General features: G+C 43.1%; 1 protein-coding gene across 24 annotated transcripts in view; it reads right to left on the bottom strand.

Moving 5' to 3' along the window:
- Window positions 1-22,255, bottom strand: part of ERMARD (ER membrane associated RNA degradation) — a 30,364-nt gene that overhangs the window by 4,375 nt on the left and 3,734 nt on the right. For 6 of the 24 annotated variants that reach the window (XR_010158288.1, XM_518862.9, XM_003311593.4 and 3 more), the window contains 14 exons: window positions 21,817-21,956; window positions 20,798-20,899; window positions 20,429-20,518; window positions 18,165-18,262; window positions 17,253-17,389; window positions 16,471-16,585; window positions 14,701-14,803; window positions 10,643-10,672; window positions 9,138-9,206; window positions 7,602-7,775; window positions 3,906-3,989; window positions 1,782-1,858; window positions 1,063-1,188; window positions 455-673 (listed from right to left, as the gene is read on the bottom strand). Coding sequence is in view for 19 of the 24 variants with exons in the window: in XM_518862.9 (XP_518862.6) it covers window positions 455-673; window positions 1,063-1,188; window positions 1,782-1,858; window positions 3,906-3,989; window positions 7,602-7,775; window positions 9,138-9,206; window positions 10,643-10,672; window positions 14,701-14,803; window positions 16,471-16,585; window positions 17,253-17,389; window positions 18,165-18,262; window positions 20,429-20,518; window positions 20,798-20,899; window positions 21,817-21,956 (1,564 nt within the window). In the remaining 5 variants the exon portion in view is untranslated. The remainder of the gene's footprint in view (window positions 1-454; window positions 674-1,062; window positions 1,189-1,781; window positions 1,859-3,905; window positions 3,990-7,601; window positions 7,776-9,137; window positions 9,207-10,642; window positions 10,673-14,700; window positions 14,804-16,470; window positions 16,586-17,252; window positions 17,390-18,164; window positions 18,263-20,428; window positions 20,519-20,797; window positions 20,900-21,816; window positions 21,957-22,255) is intronic. The other 18 variants (XR_010158289.1, XM_009452433.5, XM_054686550.2 and 15 more) reach the window with 8 other exon arrangements.

The raw sequence follows: 22,255 nt of genomic DNA, 5'->3' as shown, positions 1-22,255 counted from the left end.
ATTGTGTATTCACCGAAAGGCTCATCAAAGACTCAAAACAATGCAATCCTTTGTCTCCTGTCTACCTATAACCGGGAAGGCCCCCACCTTTGTATTTTCCCGCCTTTCCAGATGGAACCAATGTACACCTTACACCTGCGGACTGATGTCTTCTGTCTCCCTAAAATGTGTAAAAGCAAACTTCGCCCCAAGTACCTGGGGTACATGCCATCAGGGCCTCCTGAGGCTGTCACAGCATGTCCTTAACCCTGGGAAAGTAAACTTTCTAACTGGATTGAGACCTGTCTCAGATACTTTGGGTTCACACTCAATTGTGGACTCCAAGTATATCAACACCTGTCGATGGGGTTCAGTGAGGGGCTACTGTGTGTGTCTGAAAGTGAGGACTAGAACTGCATCTGTGACAACTTCCTGCCCCACAGTGCCCCTCCAAAACAGGAAAGTGAGCGCGCACCTACTCCACATACGCAGGTAGTTCTGCCGCTGGCGAGACCGCAGCGTCCTTTCCACCCACTGCCTGTGTCTCAGCTCCGAGGCAACGGTGACCTGGCTGGACACACGGCGGCACTGTTTGCCGATGCTTCGGAGCACAACCAGCACTTCCAGCACAATCCTGGGGCAGAACAGGGTGGGAACAGGTGTGCTGCAGAGCTCACGGAGAAGCTGGGGCCACCTGCAAACAGAGGCAGACTTGGAGCAGGCATCATGATCCTCACCTGCGCCTCACTCTCCTTCTGCACCTGCAAGGCTGCGGCTTTCTGGGAGCCAGGGCTAGCGGCGTATCACTGGTCGGTCTGCAGGGACAACCGTGACACGCGGCAAGTGTTAACTAAACACACTGAATTGTGGCAAACAGAATGTGGCATTCACAGCCTCATCAGATGTGCCAAGCTTGCACAGAGATTGTCAAAACTTATCTCATAATTCCTCCTGGAGCAGTAACAGTGGGATTCTAAGACTACTACCAAGTTTATAAAATCTAAAACATAGAAAATGCTAAGTTTGCTATGCTAATCTGCTGAATCAATGTTTCAACAGTTGTCAGGATGTCCTGGAACTTACATCTCAGTAGGAAGACGATCCAAGTCCTTTAACACACAATGATTCTTAGGCATATGGTGATACAGCTCATCCATCATTTTTGTAATCAAAGAGTGGCAGGCATTTGTTTCAGAATTATCTTCTAATCTGAAAAACAGAAAATATTTAAAGATACATGACAATTAAAGTGCTCACATCAGTGCCTGTGCACAAGAATGTTCAATGGTTCACTGAGCAGCCACCTGACTGTGAATCTCACTTTCCTCAAATATAAAATGGAAAAAGCCACCATGACAACACAGTGGAGAAACAAACGATGCCATATGCCAAGAGCAAAGTCCAGTGACGAAGAGGCGATGAACCACCTGCGCATTCTTCCTGCTGAACAAGGATGTCTGCTGTTGTTTACGATTCCAGAATTTATGTCTCCATCCCTACTTCTCTCCTGAGCTTCAGACCCATCTTTCTTCCTATCTACTCAGGGTACTTCTCATGGACGCCATTGTCTACCCACAAAACCTGCCTCTCGTTCCATGTTCAGTCTCCACCAGGGCCCCATGCCAGTTGGAAGATCGCATTCAGCGACACTTCCAGCTCCCCACAGCCTGCATCAGCCACCAAGGCCCAGAAATTCCTCCTTCCCCTTTTATCTTCCCACAGCCTCGTTAAAGAAGAAATGCTGCTGAAACTAATAGTACCAGACAAGCTTGAGGTCAGCCAGGTTCCAGGATGCCACGCACCTGACGGCTTCCCGAGTGAGTTCTTCGGGGAAAGGCAGCAGAGCCCAAACCCTGATGCTCTCCTCACAGCTCAGCACCTGGGAGGAAATGTTTTATTGCTTTTGTAGATTTCACAGTAACTTCCTAGAAAATCTGTGTTTTTATGGATGTTACATCACTCTCTAGAAAATACGTATCTATAAAATTATTACAAATTCTAAACATTTTAAAACCAGATGGTGGGTGTCAATTCTTCAGTACATTCAGATGGGGGAAGGCTGCGGAAACTACCAGTGGATTGGTAGGGAGTGAACGTCTGGGGTGGCTATGACCATGTCCACAGGTTCTTTGGACACCTGCCATTGAGAGGGAGGCCCCCACCAAATCTGCACGAGCTCTGGCGACTGGCCTGGAACCAACAGAACACAGCAGGTGTGACGATGCTGTGCAGCATCCAAAGCCATGTCAGAGGCGCAGGTGCCTCTCCAGGCCGCACTCGAGGTGCAGCAGCTGTCACCTTGGGACTGTCCCTGCAGGACCCCCATGAAGCCCCTGGCCAACTTCCAGCCTTCTCAGATGGGACACCCACGAAGCCCTGGGGGACCACAGCCATCAACGCCCAGGTCAGGCCACAAGACAGATCCCTCGGCAGATGCTCCCCATTTCTAACCCACTAGCGTATGAGCAAGTACAACGGTGGCTGCTGACACCAGTGAGCGTGGGTGGTATCAACAGCAGGAATAACGGAAGCCCAGGATGCAAAGCTGCCTGAATACCTGTGAGATCCCAGGAGGGGGACAGGAAGTGGTAAGTACCCAAAATAGCCACCATGGGGCACAGGAGAGGATGGCCTGGAGCCTCAGTGGCTCTGGTTAGAAGACAAAGGCTGCCTTCTTGAAGCTCCTCTTCCTTCCTAAATCTTCCCTCCTCCCTACCTGCCCACCTCCACCTTCGTAAGGGCTTGCTCTTGGAAAGCACGGCATCCCCACTGGTAAAGCTGGTCCACAGCACCAACGGGGAATGGCATCTGACCAGCACAGCGCGATGCTCTGCCCCCAAGCCACACCTCCAGGAGGCTGTTTTCCCAACTTCACTGCTGACAACCCCCTTCTGACCGTATTTTCCTTAAGGCATTCTCAAGGAGGCCTCAGACTTCTCAAGGCACAGTTTCTTCTTCTTCTTCTTTTTTTTTTTTTTTTTTTTTTTTTGAGATGGAGTCTGGCTCTGTCGCCCAGGCTGGATGGAGTGCAGTGGCGCGATCTCAGCTCACTGCAAGCTCCGCCTCCCGGGTTCATGCCATTCTCCTGCCTCAGCCTCCCGAGCAGCTGGGAATACAGGTGCCTGCCACCACGCCCGGCTAATTTTTGTATTTTTAGTAGAGACGGGGTTTCACTGTGTTAGCCAGGATGGTCTCGATCTCCTGACCTCGTGATCCGCCCGCCTCAGCCTCCCAAAGTGCTGGGATTACAGGCGTGTGAGCCACTGCGCCCGGCCTCTAGGCACCGTTTCTTTAAAATGCCTTTGCAAATCTGTCCTGACCCGCTGTGTGTTGATTTTACAGCTTCCTTTTAGAGGTAATCTCATTTATGAATTTTCACCTGCGCAACTGTCATGATGCTTATATTCTTGGGAACTGTCTCTTTCATCCCCTTGCACTACCCTTGTATCCTCCCGTATGTAGAATAAAGCACCTTAGCTGATTTCCAAATTGGAGCCTCCTGGCAGAAACGCTTAAAAAATTGTTTGTCTCAGTAAGTTAACAAAAGCTAGTCCGTGTAGAAGAAAAACTGACGTTACTCACCACTGACAAATAAAAACTGCTCCTAGCTCTGCGTTACTGCTGACAGCAATAACAGCCTGCCAGGGGACTCAGCAAAAACACTTCCCAGTGCTCATCCATTTAACCCTAAAAACCTCAGTGCCATCAGCACTGCATTACTTTCAACTGCTAGACACGGAATTTGAGACTCAGAAGACTGAGCGACCAGGCCAGCGCCACAGCAGGCCCCGCACTGGTTAAAAAGCTGGATCTGCCCAACTCAAAGTCTGACTCAGCATGCAAACTGCACCCTTCCAGCATCTCTGCAAAAGACAGGTGGTTTCAGAGACATACACGCCCCTCCCGGCACCCTGCATTTGGCATACCTGTTTTTTAAGCTGAAAAACCGGATGACAGCGAGAACTATAGCCTTCTGCAAGACTAATCAACAATTCTACGGCTGCTTTTTCCTAGTGCAGAGAAAACAGTGGTTACTATCATGTTTGGGTGGGCTTTTAGCTTTCTTCTATTGAACTGTAGGCCACTTAGAGTCCCCATTTCTCATTATCTTTCTTAAAATAATTCTATGCAGCTAGAAAAGCAAATGCTTCATTAAAATAGGCTTGACATGGCAGGCAAATGACAGCCAATAAAATGATTTTAAATGGAGGCCATTAACAATAATAGATCACAAATGCCACACCCACCCTCTGTGCACAAAACTGGAGATGAATAAGAAAAAAAAGATTCCAAACAATTGGAAATGTAACTAGGAAATAGTTACTTAAACACTAAAAATGAATACAACTAAAAAAAGGATCGCATAAACATTTAATTGCCAAGCATATACATATTTTAAAAAGCATAAAAATTACATTATTTGCAACTGATATAACCACATAACTTAAAAATCCAAGTCAGCCAACTAAAACCTATGAGAAACAAAGTCAGTGAATTGATAGCTGACAAATTAAAAAATCTGTAACTACCTACAATTCTTTTTTTTTTTTTTTGAGACGGAGTCTCACTGTTTTTGCCCAGGCTGGAGTGTACTGGCGCAATCTCGGCTCACTGCAACCTCTGCCTCCCAGGTTCAAGCGATTCTCCTGCCTCAGCCTCCTGAGTAGCTGGGATTACAGGCACCCGCCACCACGCCTGGCTAATTTTTTTGTATTTTTTAGTAGAGACGGGGTTTCACCATGTTTGGCCATGCTGGTCTCGAACTCCTGACCTCAGGTGACCCATCTGCCTCGGCCTCCCAAAGTGCTGGGATTACAGGCGTGAGCCACTGTGCCTGGCCCACTACCTACAATTCTTAAAAGCACAAAACAAACAACTCAAGTAGCTAGATGTTAACTACAGAAGAAATGTGCTGGCCTTCCCGTCACTCAGGTGTGTGAGAGCCTGGAGTGCACCAGGGAGTGTGCTGGGCAGAACACGGGAGGTACACGCATGTGCCTGCATGGGTGACGTCCCCGCAGGGCAGACACACACACAGCATATGTGTGCCACTGAAGAGCACCTGGCTTCTGTTCCAAGATGTGAACCCACCCGAGGGCTTCCGAGGAGAGGGAAGACATGTTGGTAAAAGGATCAGTCTGGCTGCTGTGTTACGACAAGGTGAAGGGCTCGCAGAAGTCGGTGGGCAGACCAGTCAGTGCCAGCAACACTCCAGGGAGGGGCCAAGGCGGCATGGCCAGGTGGTGGCACAGGAGGGACAGGGAGTAGCAGATGTGGAACATATTTCTTTTTTTGTTCTCTTTTTTTATTTTTTTGAGATGGAGTGTTGCTCTGTCATTCAGGCTGGAGTGCAGTGGCACAATCTCGGCTCACTGCAACATGTGCCTTCCGTGTTCAAGCTATTCTCAGGACTACAGGCACCCGCCACCACGCCCGGTTAATTTTTGTATTTTTATTAGAGACGGGGTTTCACCATGTTGACCAGGCTGGTCTCGAACTTCTGACCTCAGGTGATCCGCCTGCCTCGGCCTCCCAAAGTGCTGGGATTACAGGCGTGAGCCACCGCGCCTGGACTGTGGAACATATTTCTAAGACCTGTTCCAAGGACTGAGTATGAAGCGAAGAGAGGAATCTAAGGCTTCCAGCCTGAGCAGCCACCTAGGAGGCTGGAGGTGCCGCGTACACGGGAGGACTCAAGGAATGAAGATGGGGAGAACCTGTGTCCCTGAATAAGCTTCAATATTGTGAAAAATGTCAATTATCCCTAATTCAATCCACGAGGTCCTCATTCTTATTTGTTTTTTGGGTTGTATGTTTGTCCAAGTTTACACAGAATAATAACTATTAATTTTTTTAAAAGTAAAGCTAGATTCTGTACCTTACTCCCAAGATGAAATAAATTCCAGTTGGATCAAAAGATGTAAATGGAAAATAAAGAAAAAATAGGCAGGGCACAGCGGCTCATGCCTGTAATCCCAGCACTTTGGGAGGCCGAGGCGGGTGGATCACAAGGTCAGGAGTTCAAGACCAGTCTGGCCAACATGATGAAACCCCGTCTCTACTAAAAATAGAAAAAAATTAGCTGGGCGTGGTGGCGGGCGCCTGTAATCCCAGCTACTCAGGAGGCTGAGGCAGAGAACTGCTTGAACCCGGGAGGCAGAGGTTGCAGTGAGCTGAGATCACGCCACTGCACTCCAGCCTGGGCGACAGAGCAAGACCCCGTCTCAATAAAAAAAAAAAAAAAAAGAAAGAAAGAAAAGAAAAAAGAAAAAATAGAAGTATCAGAGAAAATGTATACATATATTTTTATTTTGAAAAGCAAAGATTCTTTTCAGAATGACTCCAAATGTGAAGCCAAAGAGAAAAAAAAAATCAAAATCTATGAAAAAATAACAAAGCAATATGTACACAAACAAGGCTAATGATCCAATGGGAAAAACAAAACTGAAATAAATGGAGAAAATACATTAATAGGCAATTAATAAAGGAATTATAAACATCTAGTAAACATAAAAAAAAAATGAAAATAAAAACATAATCTTGGCTGGATATGGTGGCTTGTGCCTGTGGTCCCAGCTACTCAAGAGGCTGAGGTAAGAGGATGGCTTGAGCCCAGGAGGTTGAGGCTGCCATGAGCCATGACTGCACCACTGCACTCCAGCCTGGGTGACAGAGTGAGACCCTGTCTCATAAAAAAAAATAATAATAATAATAATAATAAAATTTTTAAAAACCTTATTGATATATTTTGTCTTAGAACTTTACTTTTTAAGAGTATTTACGTAAGTGCCCAAATGAACAAAGATGTTCATTTCAGCATAATAATTAGGAATTTTCTACATCAGGGAACATTACAACCCATTCATCAATGATGGACTGCTTAGGTAAATAATAACATATTGATAAAATGGAATATCAAACAGCTGACAAAAAGAATAAGGCAGAACAAAAATGCCAAAAACACAGTTAATGAAAAATGCTAGCTATAAAACATAACGTACCTTCCTATGAACTCACTTTAGTATACTCATAGCAAAAATGTGGTAGCAACAACACCGAATTATTAACAGTAGTTATTTCTGAGAGATGGAATTCCTGAGGGCTGTTACTTTTCACATTAATTTTTCTATTTCTAGTAATTTTTGTTTGAACATTTAAACAATTTTAAAAATAACTGTCACATGTATAATCTGAAAAAAAGATTAAAATATCAATAACAAATGTTCTATCCTAAATTATTTACTTTGAAATAAAAGAGTTTATTGATGATGCAAATATCCTACCCCATCGATTTAGCAAATATCTGTAAAAATTTCCTAATATTTGGTTAATCCTGTTTTATAATTTGTTCTTTCCTTTTCAATACTTAGCTGCTGTTACATACAAAAGCAAATGTGTTTTTAAGAAACGAGTTAAATTATTTTAGCTGAGATTAATATTGATTGATCTGTGATAGAGAATATAAACATACATGTAATCCAATCACTTTTTTTTCTGATGGAGGATACTGTAACTCAGATATATTAAAAGATGATTAACAGTTAATTACATTTTAAAAATAAACTATATTTTCATAGCTGAATGAGTTAATCTAATTAATGATTTTCTTCCCTATAAATTACCTTAAAAACTGATAGCAGACTGTCATCAACGAATCTGAGCAGCAGTACAAGAGAAAATGCAAGCAACTGATTAGTTGTTTCTTTTGAAAATTCATGTAAGTTGATCTCCCCGTGGCTTAAATGATCTCTTATGCGGGGACCCTCCTGATGGTTCAGGAAATCCCAGAGAAATTCCTTTCAGAAATTAAACAGAGAAAATATTTTGTTAGTATCCGCAGCAGAGAGACGTGCCTGGTGTTGCTGAATAGAAGGAAAGAGTGCATCCATCAAGTCCTCTGAAGCCCTGGGTGGGACTCTGCTGGGGAGAGCTCTTCTCCTACACCCACAGGACAGACCAGGGAGCCAGAGAGGCTGTGGGGAAGGCAGAGCTGCCCAGGTGGTACTGGAGCCTCATCAAATTCCAGTCTTTCTTGTTTTCACCTTCCTCCAAGGAAGGGAACTGAGTGTGAACATTTCCAAATGAGCTTTTCCAAGGCAATAAAAGAAATCACGGCTCTTTCTTGTGTGAGCACAGCCCCTGCACTTTCTCATCTGCTCTTTCACCTTCGAAAGTCTGTTGCTTCTTACGACACAAATCCAAGGCCTCTCCCACAGGTTATAGGGAAAAGAGGTCAGAAAACTGCTGCCCTTGGCAAACCGCCAATGGTCAGAAGCATCACAGAGACTCAAGGTGGAAAGAACATTAAACTAGTTCAATCATCTTATTTTTTGATGGCAAAAATGGATGTCCACAGAGCACGGAGTCTAAAGTCACAGAACACGAGCATGATTCTAGGTCGCCTGACTGTTAGAAGGAATAAATGTCAAATACCTATTGTAGTCCAAATTAGTCACTGAAATATCTTCATAAAATATAAAAAAATGGATAGATGGCCTTAAACAATTAATGATCCTCTTTTCATCCAATACTCAATCTTATTACTCACATTTGACTGTTGCTTTTATTTTCAGACGGAGTCTTGCTCTGTTGCCCAGGCTGGAGTGCAGTGGCAGGATCTCAGCTCACTGCAACCTCTGCCTCCTAGGTTCAAGCCATTTTCCTCGCCTCAGCCTCCTGAGTAGCTGGGACTCAGGAGTAGGTGGGTGCCCGCCACCGCACCCAGCTAATTTTTGCATTAGAGATGGGGTTTCAACATATTGACCAGACTGGTATTGAACTCTTGACTTTGTGATCTGCCCGCCTTGGCCTCCCAAAGTGCTAGGATTATAGGCGTGAGCCACCGCACCTGGCCTAACTGTTGCATTTAACAAGGCACAAATATATGTCCGTTCTACAGCACAAATACATGTAAAAAACAAATACAAATTTTGCTTAGGGACAGGGCAGCTAAATCATCAGGCCTTTAAAAAACACATTTAAGGAGTGACAGCTTGGCAAACATCAGCTGATTGGTGGCTGAAGCTGAGACAGCACAGCAATGTTTCAGAAGTATTTTTCTTGAGCAAACCACAAGCCAAAATTAATTTAATTTTAGAGAAGTGCTGACAACATCCATAAATACAAGAATATTAGCCTGGAAAATACCTAATACTTACCATAGCAGGCTCTCCAAGGAAAAGAGGAAGCTGATTGATTTTACCATCATTCAAGTGTTTTGCCAATATCTAAAACATCAAAAATAAATACATTGATTAACTGGTCCCCATACATAAACATACAGAACTTTCAGAGTTGATGGACATAGTACTTTTAGCCTAACTTGTTATCTAAGGTCTAAGCAAATTAAATGGACAGTCTTTAAAATTCAGCAAACAGGTGTTCAGGAAATATTTTCTTAACCAACAGAATGACTTTAAGACTATATTAATAATTGTATACACACGTGTGCTTGTGTATGTGACTATGAATATGTGTGGTGTGTATATGTGTATGTGCATATGTGGTGTGGGGGTGTGTACATTTGTGTGTTTATATGCAACTGTGCCTGTGTGTGTGTGTGTGTGTGTAGTATATGTGCCTGCATATGTGTTGTGGGGGTGTGTATGCCTGTGTGTGTATATGTGGCATGGATGTGTGAGTTCATGTGTGGTGTGCGCATGTGTGTTGTGTACACATTAGAGTATGTGTATGCCTGTGTGTGTCTGTGTGGCATGGAGGTATGTGTTCATGTGTGTGTGTGTATGTATGTGTGGTATGTGCATGTGTGTTTGTGTACACATTAGTGTGTATGCCTGTGTGTGTATATGCAGCATGGAGGTATGTGTTCGTGTGTGTATGTATGTGTGGTGTGTGCATGTGTGTTGTTTGTGTACACATTAGAGTCACTTTCAAAGTCATTTCTTAACTCACCATGGACTTTGCCCAACCACCCCAACCAATCCCACAGATCTGATCCTCTAGAGACTGGGCTGCACTATCTAATCAATTCCTCACATTACCAAAGGTCTTACACATTAAAATCACAGCAGATTGTTCACCTAATGGAAGAAGCTCTGCAAGTAAACAGGCACATTTTAACTCACCCACCACACACTCACTTAGGATCTAATAGTTGTTTTAAAGGCAAAACCGAATGTCCGGACCTCTACAGGTGACCCTTCCCTTGGTTTCCCATAAGCTGTCACACTTTAGGTGCACATGAATGTTATCCGGGGTTACACACACAAATGCCTCTACGCTCTATGGTTGATAAAAGGCATTTTCAACTGTGATTTTTTTACTATTCACACCCCCAATATGCAGATTAAATGAATCAATATATACTACACACTTGTAACAGTAGTTGGGGAATATTTCTTGTACAAAAAAGATGTTACCCCTAAATCTAAAATGCAAGACTCTAAATAATTATAGCTAATCCTGTTAGATCCCTTGGTATTTTCCAACTTTGAGCTTTGGATAGCTTTGGGAGCTAGATTGGTAACACTGGGCCCCAAAATTAACCGGAAATATCAATTATCAGCTTTTTTTGGTTTATATTACTATGGACATTTTCCTGTAAGTATATGATTTATGGCTGATCTTTAATTTTGCGTTTTAATTTGTATTTTAAAAGAAGACAGTGTTCTGTTTGTTTCAAGTTACAAGTTTACTTACTTACTTCATCAAAGGTGGTATAAAGAGCTGTTGACTTCAGAAAAGGAAAGAAATGAAAATAAACAATTAAAGCAAAATACAAATACACTAACACTATGCAAAATAAGAAAAAATTCTGGTACATGGCCACACATACCAAAGTTTTTTGTTAAAACAAACATTCATCTAGAAACACTATGAGAGGAATGTCACTGACAAAATAAACACATTACAAAAGACGCAAAAACACAGCGCAGCTGGCCATGAAGCCGCATTAGGACACTGCTCTCAACAGAGCTTTAGCCCAGTCATCTCTAAAATGTACGATCCCAGGCCCTCACAAATCGCTGCTCATACAACAGAATACTTCTCCTGACGATTGGTATTTGTGCACAAGGGAGCACAGCTTCCTATTTTCTCCAATGAATAGCCTTGTCTGTTTTTATTTTATTTCATGCACGCTGCTTCTCAGCATCATCGGCACGGCCTACAGACATGGGCTGTCCTGAGTTCTGATCCCAACTTCAACATTTTCTAGACATGAAACCTACAGGCAACCGATTGAACTCCACAGATGCAGGTTTTCTCTGCAAAAGGAGAAGTTAAGAATGCCTATCTCAAAAGGCTTTTGGGGACTTCAGTGAGATTTGACAGACAGCGCGACGAAATCACTTCAGTGAGATTTGACAGACAGCATGATGAAATTACTTCAGTGAGATTTGACAGACAGCGTGACGAAATCACTTCAGTAAGATTTGACAGCATGAGGATTGGCTGCACGGTGGCACGCTCCATCACTGTAGGGCCATGCGGTGTGATGTGATGAAATCAGGATTTTGTGTAAGCTAGCTCTCAAGAAATGTTTTTTGATTTATTAATGTTTAATAATAAATGTTTAATAATCTATTTTAAATTTCATATTGCCAATATTCTTCAACATTACTACACAGATGACTCTAAAATCTGTTATCTTTAGCTCTCAAATCTGTATTGCTAGCCCTAAAATTCCCTCTGAGTTCTAAATATCCAACGTCTACCACATATTCCCACTTTCTCCAAAAAGCAGAATTTTTCATTTACCTCCATCAACTACACACATTAGCTTCTACTTTGTTTTACAGAGTTAGTATAAATGCCTTCTCACTCTCCCATGATAAATAAGCTTCTGAAGTCAGAAAATCTCGCTCATATTCATATCTTCCACTGGTCCTGAAGAAACCTCATGACACAAAAGTAATCAGTAAATAATAACAGCATCTGCAGTGTCTTATTAAGTTTTATAAAATATCTTCATATATGTACTGCCTTAAAAACTGATCCTGTTTATTCTGGATAAAAGCCTGGGCTAATAATATATTCTTTGATAGATTATATCCTCTGTGGAAACAGCCATGTTATTTATTTATGAAGTCAAATGACAAGTAAATATCCAAATTTATTTGCACCGCATGGCCCTACAGTGATGGTGCGTGCCACTGTGCAGCCAATCCCCATGCAGGTATCATGAAGCAAGGGCTCTAATGGGTGGGGCCCAGCTCTTTCCAGAAGCTTCGCTCCACACCGCGCTGAGTGGCCTACATGGAAGGCACTGGGCATGGGCAGCAGGCGACAGCAACGTGTAGGCCTGCCTCAGAGAACCTGCAGAGACCTCTGCAGAAATGCACATGAGTAAGGCAAAACAGGACTGCCTCCAAGATGAGACAGAAACAGAACACAGAGAAAAGCAGCCTCCACCTTTGAGTAGATGAGCCTCTGGAAGGTCGCTTTTGTGGCCACAGCCCCTGACCTGGAGCGGAAAATCTGGGGGTGAGGAACAAAGTAAGAGGAAAGACAAGCAAGTTCTGGAGCTGACAAGAAGCCTAAATTTCACTGAGGTACCCAAACAGGGAACACACCAAAGAGGAGGGCAGGGTTAGAACCCGAGGCCTTGCTGCCACGTGAAGAGGATGAACTCCATCTGGCAGGCAGCAGGACATCATCGAGGAGGTTAAACAAATGAAAAAAACCATAAATAACGTAAGAATATCAGCTTAGAAAATAATCAGTGGGGCCACGTATGGTGGCTCACACCTGCAATCCCAAAACTTTGGAAGGCTGAGGCAGAAGGATGACTTATGCCCAGGAGTTCAAGATCAGCCTGGTCAACATGGCAAGACTCTGTCTCTACAAGGAAAAAAAAAATGTAAAAATGAGCCAGGTGTAGTAGCACACATCTATGGTCCCAGTTACTAGGGTGCGGAGGTGGGAGGATCGCTTGAGCCCGGGGATTGAGGCTGCAGTGAGCTATGACTGCACCACCGCACTTCAGCCTGGGTGACAAAGCAAGACCCTGCCTCAAAAAAAAAAAAAAAAAAACTAACTAAAAAAAAGAATCAGCAGGACTGTGAGAATGAAATTTGAGAAGAGGAAGAATCGTGAGATGAGCTTGGGTGGGCCGAGGAGCCAGGCGGGGGCTTCTCAGTTTGGACAGGAAGAGCACAAGGTCAGCAGGGTGGAAACCACCGGCTGTGCTGGCCACTGAGTGGACACGGGAGGTGTTGGGGAAACACGAGACGCTGCTGGAGTCTGCAGCTGGTGAGGCTGAGATGACAGAGGGAGCGTCAGAGGACAAATCTGTGGGAAACAACGCCTTTCTGAAAGAAGATAAATGTGAGGTGCTGAGGAAAACTCACATGAAGATATTTAGCGAACATAAGCAGGTCTAACTGCAGAGATCAGATGGGGGTCAGTGAGAAGCAACACTGGGGAGCCCGGCTCTGGGGCCGTAAGCTGCCCTCGCAGCACTGCTTTCGCTGGGTCCAAAACTTCCATGTGTTGGGTTTCATTTTCATTGGGTTCAAAGTATTTTCTAATTGTTGTTCCCCCAGAGATGAAAATGTAAGGCAGAGAATTGTATGAGATCTCCCAGGGAGAGGAAACAGAGGATGGGGTTGACGGCAGAGCATTGAGGAACACCTACAAAGAGGGGCAAAAAGCAAAAGCCAAGCTAGAGAAAGAGACGAGAATCCGAGGTGTGGAGCGGCTGCACCTGCCCTCCCTCCACAACAGATCGTCCCGTGGGAAGCTGGGCACTTGGCCACCCAGGAACGCTTCCATGCCTCCCTGGCAGCAAGTGCGACTAAGCCCTGGCCCAAGGCCTGTGCTACCTCCAGGAAGTGTCCTTAGAGAGGGGCATGCACCAATCTTTGCTCTTCCTGCTGGCTGGAAAGCAGATGTGATGGCTGACACAGCCGGCTGGAGCCAGGAAGTAGTAGTCTCCATAAGGAAGGCCTGGCCCTCATCACTGGAAGACGACACAGAGGGGTCTGAGTGCTGATGATAGGGGTGCTGCCATCTCAGTGGGAGCTACTCACATCTGGGAAAGGCAGAAATGCACTTCTATCCTATTTCAGTCACTGCAGCCATATTATTTCGAGATCTCTGTCACTAAGCAGCAGGATCTTATGATAACTACTAAAAAGGAGCAGAAATGAGAAATTCTAGGAGCCAGAGGAGGTAGGCTGGAAACTCAGAGACGCTTGCCTCAGACAGGGCGACCGGGGGTCAATGTGGAACTCTGAGACAGCTGTGTGTATGCGCGTGTGTACACACATGGAGGGGCTCAAGAAACTGAGACAAAGGCTTTCATGACCTGCTGCAGGGCTGGCACCACACCAAGTCACCTCCAAATCCTACGTCTTCCATTTGTAAGATGGAGAAACTCAAGTTCAGAAGGTTTTGATTAGTTTCCCAAGGTCAGGTTCAACCACTGGTCGCCTCAGTCTCCCGGCTAGACCCCAGCCATCTCACGCGGTTACAACGACACACCATCAACACAGCTAGAGAGAGAATCAGTGCCTACTACGTTCATGGTATCATTAAGTTTTAAAGACTGTTTAGAAATATTACAGAAATATCAAAAACAATCATAAATAACATAAATATAAATCCTATAGAAATGATAGTGAGGCCTTCCACAGTTCTTAGCTAAATTAAAATCATTTTAATGTGAAACAGAATAACATTTTTAAAAACTTTTAATTGGTAACAGAAAACTGTTAATACAGCAACAATGATCACAATCAATAATAAAAACAAGCTTACCTCAGCAGTCAGGAGTCTTTTTGGACATCTGTTAAGTGTGGCAAAAACATTCCTAAGTCCAGTCTCCAGTTGTGTCAGCAACAATATGGCGCAGTCAGCAAACCTATGAAATTGAAGGGAAAAGAGGTAAAACTCCACGTTTCAAAAATAAATATTAGGCCAGGTGCAGTGGCTCATGCCTGTAATCCCAGCATTTTGGGAAGCCAAGGTGGGAGGATCGCTTGAGGCTAGGAGTTCAAGACCAGCCTGGGAAACCCCATCTCTACAAAAAATTTAGAAATTAGCAGAGTGCAGTGGCACTGCCTGTAGCCCTAGCTACTCAGGAGGCTGAGGCGGGAGGATTGCTTGAACCCAGGAGTTCAAGGCTGCAGTGAGCTATGACTGTGCTACTACACTCTAGCTTGAGTGACAGACTAAGACTCTCTAAGTAAAAAACAAGCAAAAAACAAAAATAATATTGACACCAACATCACAATAACTGCTGCAGTCTAGATATCAAAGGCAAAGAGAAATGATAATACTTGCTAATACGAGAAGCAAAACAGAACCAGCTGGGCGCAGTGGCTCAAGCCTGTAATCCCAGCACTTTGGGAGGCTGAGGCGGGCAGATCACATGAGGCTAAGACTTTGAGACCAGCCTGACCAACGTGACGAAACCCCGTCTCTACTAAAAATACAAAAATCAGCCAGGCATGGTGGTGCATGCCTATAGTCCCTGATACTTGGGAGGCTGAGGCACAAGAATCGCTTGAACCTAGGAGGCAGAGGATACAGTGAGCTGAGATCACACCACTGCACTCCAGCCAGGGTGACACAGTGAGACTCTGTCTCAAAAAACAAAACAAAACAAAACCACTCACACATAGAACCAAAGTTTCATTAACTAGTGATTTTAAAAACATTTTCCAGTGTTTTAATGTTTGATGAACCATTTTTAGTAGCTTCTACACAATAAAATGTCATCAAAGGACTGTCTAACTCATTTCATTGCTTCTAGAAAATACTGAGGCTGGGTGCAGTGGCTCACTCCTGTAATTCCAGCACTTTGGGAGGCTGAGTCAGGAGGATGATCACTTGAGCCCAGGAGCTCAAGACCAGCCTGGGGAATGGACTGAGACCTCATCTCTAGAAAAAGTACAAAAATTAGCCAGGCACAGTAGTGCACACTTACAGTCCTAGCTACTCAGGAGGCTGAGGTGGGAGGACTGCTTGAGCCCAGGAGTTCAAGGCTGCAGTGAGCCGAGGTGGCTCCAATGCACTTCAGCCTGGAGGACAGGGTGAGACCCAGTCTCAAAAAGAAAAAAACAAAAATGCACATCCCAGGATTTCAGTGGGTTCTCAAGGCATAAAAATGAATGAATTAGGGTAATATCCTTTAAGGAACTAAAGATCAGCTCACCAGACCTTCTGGTGGCGACCATACATGTGTTTGCTCCTCAGGAAACAGAAACAGAATATAAGGACGAAGCTGGCTTATCTATGTTTCATGATTCTGAACATGTTTCACTCATTCTAAGACTTCCAGAAAATATTAAAAAGTGGATCCTGAAAAATAATTCTATCACCTGCACCAAAAGGCAATGTTTCCGATATAATCACAGGCGGTCCTTGAAGCGACTCTATGAAGGTGTTTTATTTTCAGGTCTGCTCAAGTCAGTCCAGGTTCTCTTCACTTCTACTCCAACAGCAAAAAGCATCGAAAGTGAAGGGCATCGAGAAAGACTGGCCTCCAACCACTGCAAACCACTCTGCCATGCACCCTTTAGTTACCTGTGTGACTTGAACTTGACCAGTGCAACTTCCCAATATGGTAACATGATTTTTAATATAAAAGCAGATTTCATCATCACTTCTTCTAATACTGAAAGCACCTCATAAGTAACATCTGTAAAATAACACACGGTTTTAAACACAATCATACTGATCAACTGAAAAAAGATGGAAACATGCTGGGGGAGTGATGCCAATGAGCCAACCCCTTTAGGTGGCTGAACCGTGACCCCTGCAGCAGGGGACCTGTTAGAGAGTAGGATTGCCCTGACCAAGGGCCCGAGGTGCAGGTGACCCTTGGAAAGTGGGGCATGGACGTCTCTTCAGTGACTTAGGCAACAGTTCAGGATGGACCAACTGAGCACAATGACCAAGAGAAGTAAAACACATTTTCAGAAGGTGTAAAAGACCCTTGATATTACTACAAGTATTTCTGGCATAATGATCATGAGTACAAAGACACAAGAGGTAAAAGGAGGAGAAAATGTACATCATACAACAGCTTGAGGCCACTGTTGCTCATAGTGCATCTGAGGAAGAAAGAGCTCAGCTCACACAGCTGCAACTCCTGTGACCCCCACAACAACCCCAGGGCATGGTGGGAGGAGGCAGGGCTTTGGGTGGTAAAATGTAGGAGGTTCTTCAAGCAACTCTGAAAGCCATCCGACTACTGAAGAACAACTACTTCACCCCACCTCAAGAGTGCACCTCTTAATGCTGTTTACTGACTTTGCAAATATCTACGCAAAGCTATAAGGAAAAATGTGAAACATAGTACTTACCAGGAAAAACAATCAAATCCTCGAGGTTTGTAAGAGATATGAAAGAGCGATGTGCCAATGTAAGTTTAGTGTTTTGAAGGTAACTCTTCAGTAACTGACCCAATCCTGCTGTCAACAGTATCATCATTGAACAGTATCTAGGAAATACCATAGAGATCTGTCACAAAAATGTACTCAATCATGCCTATAAAAAGCTTCACTGTGAAAAATACAAATTTAAAATTAAGAAAGCAAAGTTAAATTGCATGAAACTGGCCGATCACGGTGGCTCATGCCTGTAATCCCAGAACTCTGGGAGGCCGAGGCGTGCAGATCAGTTGAGCTCAGGAGTCTGAGACCAGTGTGGGCAACAAGGTGAAATCCTATCTCTACAAAACATACAAAAAAGTTAGGTGGGCATAGTGGCGTGTGCCTGTAGTCCCAGCTACTCAGGAGGCTGAGTCGGGAGGATCACTTAAGCCTGGGAGGAGGAGGTTGTAATGAGCTGAGAATGTACCATGGCACTCCAGCGTGGGTGACAGAGTGACACTCTATCTCAAAAAAAAAAAAAATTGCACAAAATTCTCTAGATGTAGGAATTAGACTGTGCAGTAGTTGGGCAGCACAACAGCACCACAGACACTCTGATGAAGACCCTAATGAAACTCAGGGTCTCCCACCCACCCAGGACGTGAATGGCATAACATCCTTCTGGTGTCACCCCTGAATTGCCTTTGGGGTGTAAGTCACTGAAATTATAACCCAGTCATCACTCTGGTGACTACACTAGTAATATTCAATTTTAGCTTCAAAATCCTATCTCAAAACTCACTTATCTTTCACAAAATCTATTTCCTTCTCATGAAATTCAAAATTTAAAAAACTCTTTGGTAGATCCAAAAAAGGAAGAAAATGTCTTCACTTGCAACTTACTTTGGAGGAATTTCTTCAGGTGACGCAAACCCATGCCATAAGATGTTACGCAGGTTGAGACCACACGGAGAGCCAATGAAGACTTTTAGCACATTCATCTAATCCGCAAATTATTACATAGTTAATTATATTGAATTATTGAATAAACCAATATAGTATGAAGATAACATTTGTCTTCTTCTTTTTAACTGACAGAGTCAACAGTTTTGGCTGGTATATAGCAATAATAATAAAACCAACATTTACTGAGTGTTTAATATGTGCTAGACACATTTTGTACATGTACATCAACTCATTCATCCGAAGAACAACCTACGAGGAAGGTACTATGATTATCCCCAGCATCTAGGTGAAAAAAATACAAGCATGGAAAGGTGAAACCAAGGTCTCAAAGGCTACAAAATCAATATGGGGGATAAGATCTGACCCAGGTTATCCTGCTTTAATAAAGTTGCTTCAAATGTGCATAATATCTAAATAAAATGTAAAAAGACAATGATATGATAAGCAGAAACATATCACTGTATTAAGCGGCATGCAATTGTGTGGTTAAACAGAGGCAGCAGGGCAGATGCCCGAGCAGCATGGCTCCAGGCTTGAGCCTCCACTTCCCAGATGTCTGACGTGAAGCCCATCACTTATCCACCCCACCATCTATCTACAGAGTGAAGAAAACACCCAACCAGGGGTCCTAATAAATGGACTGCAATCATGTCATGCCCAGAAAACTGCTTTGGGTTTGAGGCGCCATACTTAGAAGAAACTCAGAACATAATGGAAGATGTTCAAAGACTAAAAGAATTAATGTCATAGGAGAAAGTATGGTTGAGCCTCCAGAAGACTCGAGAAGGAAGTGAACACTGTCTTCATGCATGTGAAAGATGGCTGCTGAGAAGGGAATATGGACGCATTCTGAACTTCCCTCAAGGGGAAGACCCAAAACCAGGAGGTGGAAATGATCAAGAGCAGTTCTACTGAATGTTGGAACATTTAACAAGCAGTTCTTCTATGCAACTTCAGGAGATCTTTTTGCTCTACCAATAATTTGTGAAATACTCATGGTTCACACTATCTGGTCAATCAGATGTATAAATGCCAGTGACCTGGCGGCTGAAGGGGCCACAAGTGGGCAGAAGGCCCATCACATATAAGCAAGTACCAATGAACAGATCGAAGGAACAAAATGTGTTTAAGAATTCAGTGTAACAAGAGGTTTGTACTTTTTATCTTCATTCCATGCACTCCACAAAAGAAAATGATCTTTAAGCGGACAAGGAGTAAAGATCCACAGAAAAGAATGGAAAAGCTCCACTGAAGACAGATTTCTTTACTCCAAAAATCATCTAGCAGCTCCCTGGCTTGGCAAGCACAGCTTCCACACAAGGCTCTTCTGGGTTTCTTCATCTTGACCCTGCCTCAATCAGCTGCCTAAGGTTATTCATTAGTCTTAAGTCTCTTGATCATGTGCCCTTTATGAGATTTTAATATAGTATAGTAACTGCATGATTTTTTTAACATCTGAATTTTTTTTCCACTGTAAGTTTAAATGGTTTCAAAAGGCATAATTTCACGTTAAATTTTCAAATAAAACTGTATTATCACTCATTTAAGGGGTTAAAGTTGTATTCTGGATTTAGTATTATAGTTATTAATATGTAATTGATCGAGGCAACATGCTTCACATTGGCCCTGTGGTGCCCCAGAGTTATTCACACTTGGGATAGGAAAGCTTTCTATGTGCTGGAGGAGGGGCAATTTTGAAAGGGAAGGTGGGAAGGGAGAATATGCTTGAATCACTGATACAATTTTTCCCTAAAGCATCATCAGTTTGGGAAGAACAAAAGTTCAGCATATGTGAATTGTTGTTTTGCACTTACTCCATGATATGGTTTGGCTGTGTCCCCACCCAAATCTCAACTTGAATTGTATCTTCCAGAATTCTCCCATGTTGTGGGAGGGACGCAGGGGGAGACAGCTGAATCATGGGGACCGGTCTTTCCCGTGCTATTCTCGTGATAGTGAACAAGTCTCATGAGATCTGATGGGTTTATCAGGGGTCTCCACTTTTGCTTCTTCCTCATTTTTCCCTTGCTGCCGCCCTGTAAGAAATGCCTTTCTCCTCCTGCCATGATTCTGAGGCCTCCTCAGCCATGTGAAACCGTAAGTCCAATTAAACCTCTTTCTCTTCCTAGTCTTGGGTATGTCTTTAACAGCAGCATGAAAATGGACTAATACACTCCATGAGTTTAGATGAACAAGCTTACCACAGACTGACTGAAGACTTGAGCAAGCTCCTCAGATGAAAGCAGATCTCTTAAAAGAAAGGGGCATTCCTTCCCAATCAGTAAAAATACCTAAAATTCAAACAAAAATTGTGTAACAGTTGTATTATGAGCCAATAAACATTAAAAACATTATCCATGAAGCAACTGTTTGTACGAATGAAGGGTGAAAAGTACTTAGACACCAATCCTTTGATTTCATAATAATTCAAAAGGGAAATATTAAAAATTCGTACCAAATGATTTTATCTTATAGGAAAATAATCAAGAAAACTGAGGACAACTGTAAAATAGTTTCATGTTCATTCAGATAATTTAATGGGCCAATAATGAAAGAGTTCTCACACTTACATCACCCAAGGCTCGTTCTAGACACGATGTCAGTTTCATTAAGCTAAGAGAAATAGCAGGAGATTGTAGACTTTCCAAGGCATCAAATATTTCAGGAAATAACTATTTACAATAAAACACATATTAGGATGTACACTCTGAAACTACTTCTCAAAGTAACAATATTATTTATTGAAACTCAAACCTTGAGAGATTTCAACTGCCATATTTTATTTTCAGTGAATAAGTAAACATTTTCTGTATAATTATATTGCCTAAAGAATCAATAAAAATATTTTAATAGCTAAAGAATTCCTTGAAGGTTCTTTATTTAAACGTTTATTGAAAGCAACAAATCTGGCATAATTTAAGTGGAAAAGTCAAGCATTTTGACCTCCATCATGTTTCTCCTTTTGATTTGGCTGAGCCCTCAAACAGATACACACAAGGCACTCATCCTGCCACTTAAAAGTGCTAGTACAAGGGGGACATGATGATTCCTTCACTCCAAATTCAAAGCAGAATTAGATTTGTTATAGTTACTGCTTTACTGGGGTCATTTAGTGTGCCAAATAAAATGAAGAAAAACTGACCAAAAAAACAAACGAAAACAAGATTTTGGGTTAGGCCCCAAATTACCCATACTCCCTTCAGTTCCCCATTAACAAACCAAGTATCCCAGCTCTGGTCTCCAGGCCCCACCGTCTTAGAACACCTCAATACCTCTCCACAACGCCTCTTATTCTGGAGTAGTAAATTTTTCCTCTATCCTTGGATGGGCACCGTGTGACAAATGTTAGCTCTCCAACCCCTAATCCTGTGATAATGAATTCAAAACCTTCCTGTGTTCCAAGGGGCATGTTTCTCAGCTCAGGCTTTGGAGACCCTGCGTAATAGCCCAGGGTTCTCTTACAACCCTCAACACTTCACCGCTGGAGGGCCTGGGGATGAAGGAGGCCCCTTTAAAATTGGCAGATAGTACCTCCTCTAAGTAGTATTTGCACAGTCTTTTACTTCTAAAGGTTGTTCAAAAGCCAAACCTCTGGAAAACTTGTCCACTGGAACCACGGTGCATATCGAATTTCAAATTGCCCCTTGGTCAGAGATAAGAAATGTGAATGGACAGCCTCACACACAGGGCCCAGCAGCCTCACGCTTCCCCAGTAATCCAGACCCTGCTCTTAAAGGATAAGAAAACAAGTATCAGCACCATAGCTCCATATCACATGATATAAAATATCTACATCATCAAAGAAAAAAATGCTTTAATTATAAAATTTCCACAAAATCAACAATTAGCTTACCATTGAACATATGATATACTTTTATATTGTTGGAAATAAATCACATAATGCTTATCAGGTTATGAAAGAAAAATATACTATCAGCAGAGAATTTAGAAAATACAAAAAGTTTCAAACAAGAGAAAACTATTTTGTCAATGTCTTTACCTGTACATAAGAATACAGAAAACCAGGC

The sequence above is a fragment of the Pan troglodytes genome, chromosome 5 (assembly GCF_028858775.2).
Source record: "Pan troglodytes isolate AG18354 chromosome 5, NHGRI_mPanTro3-v2.0_pri, whole genome shotgun sequence".
In the NCBI taxonomy this organism is placed as follows: Eukaryota; Metazoa; Chordata; class Mammalia; order Primates; family Hominidae; genus Pan; species Pan troglodytes.
The sequence above is the reverse complement of the archived record's forward strand: the minus strand, read 5'-3'. Positions and strand labels throughout refer to the sequence as shown.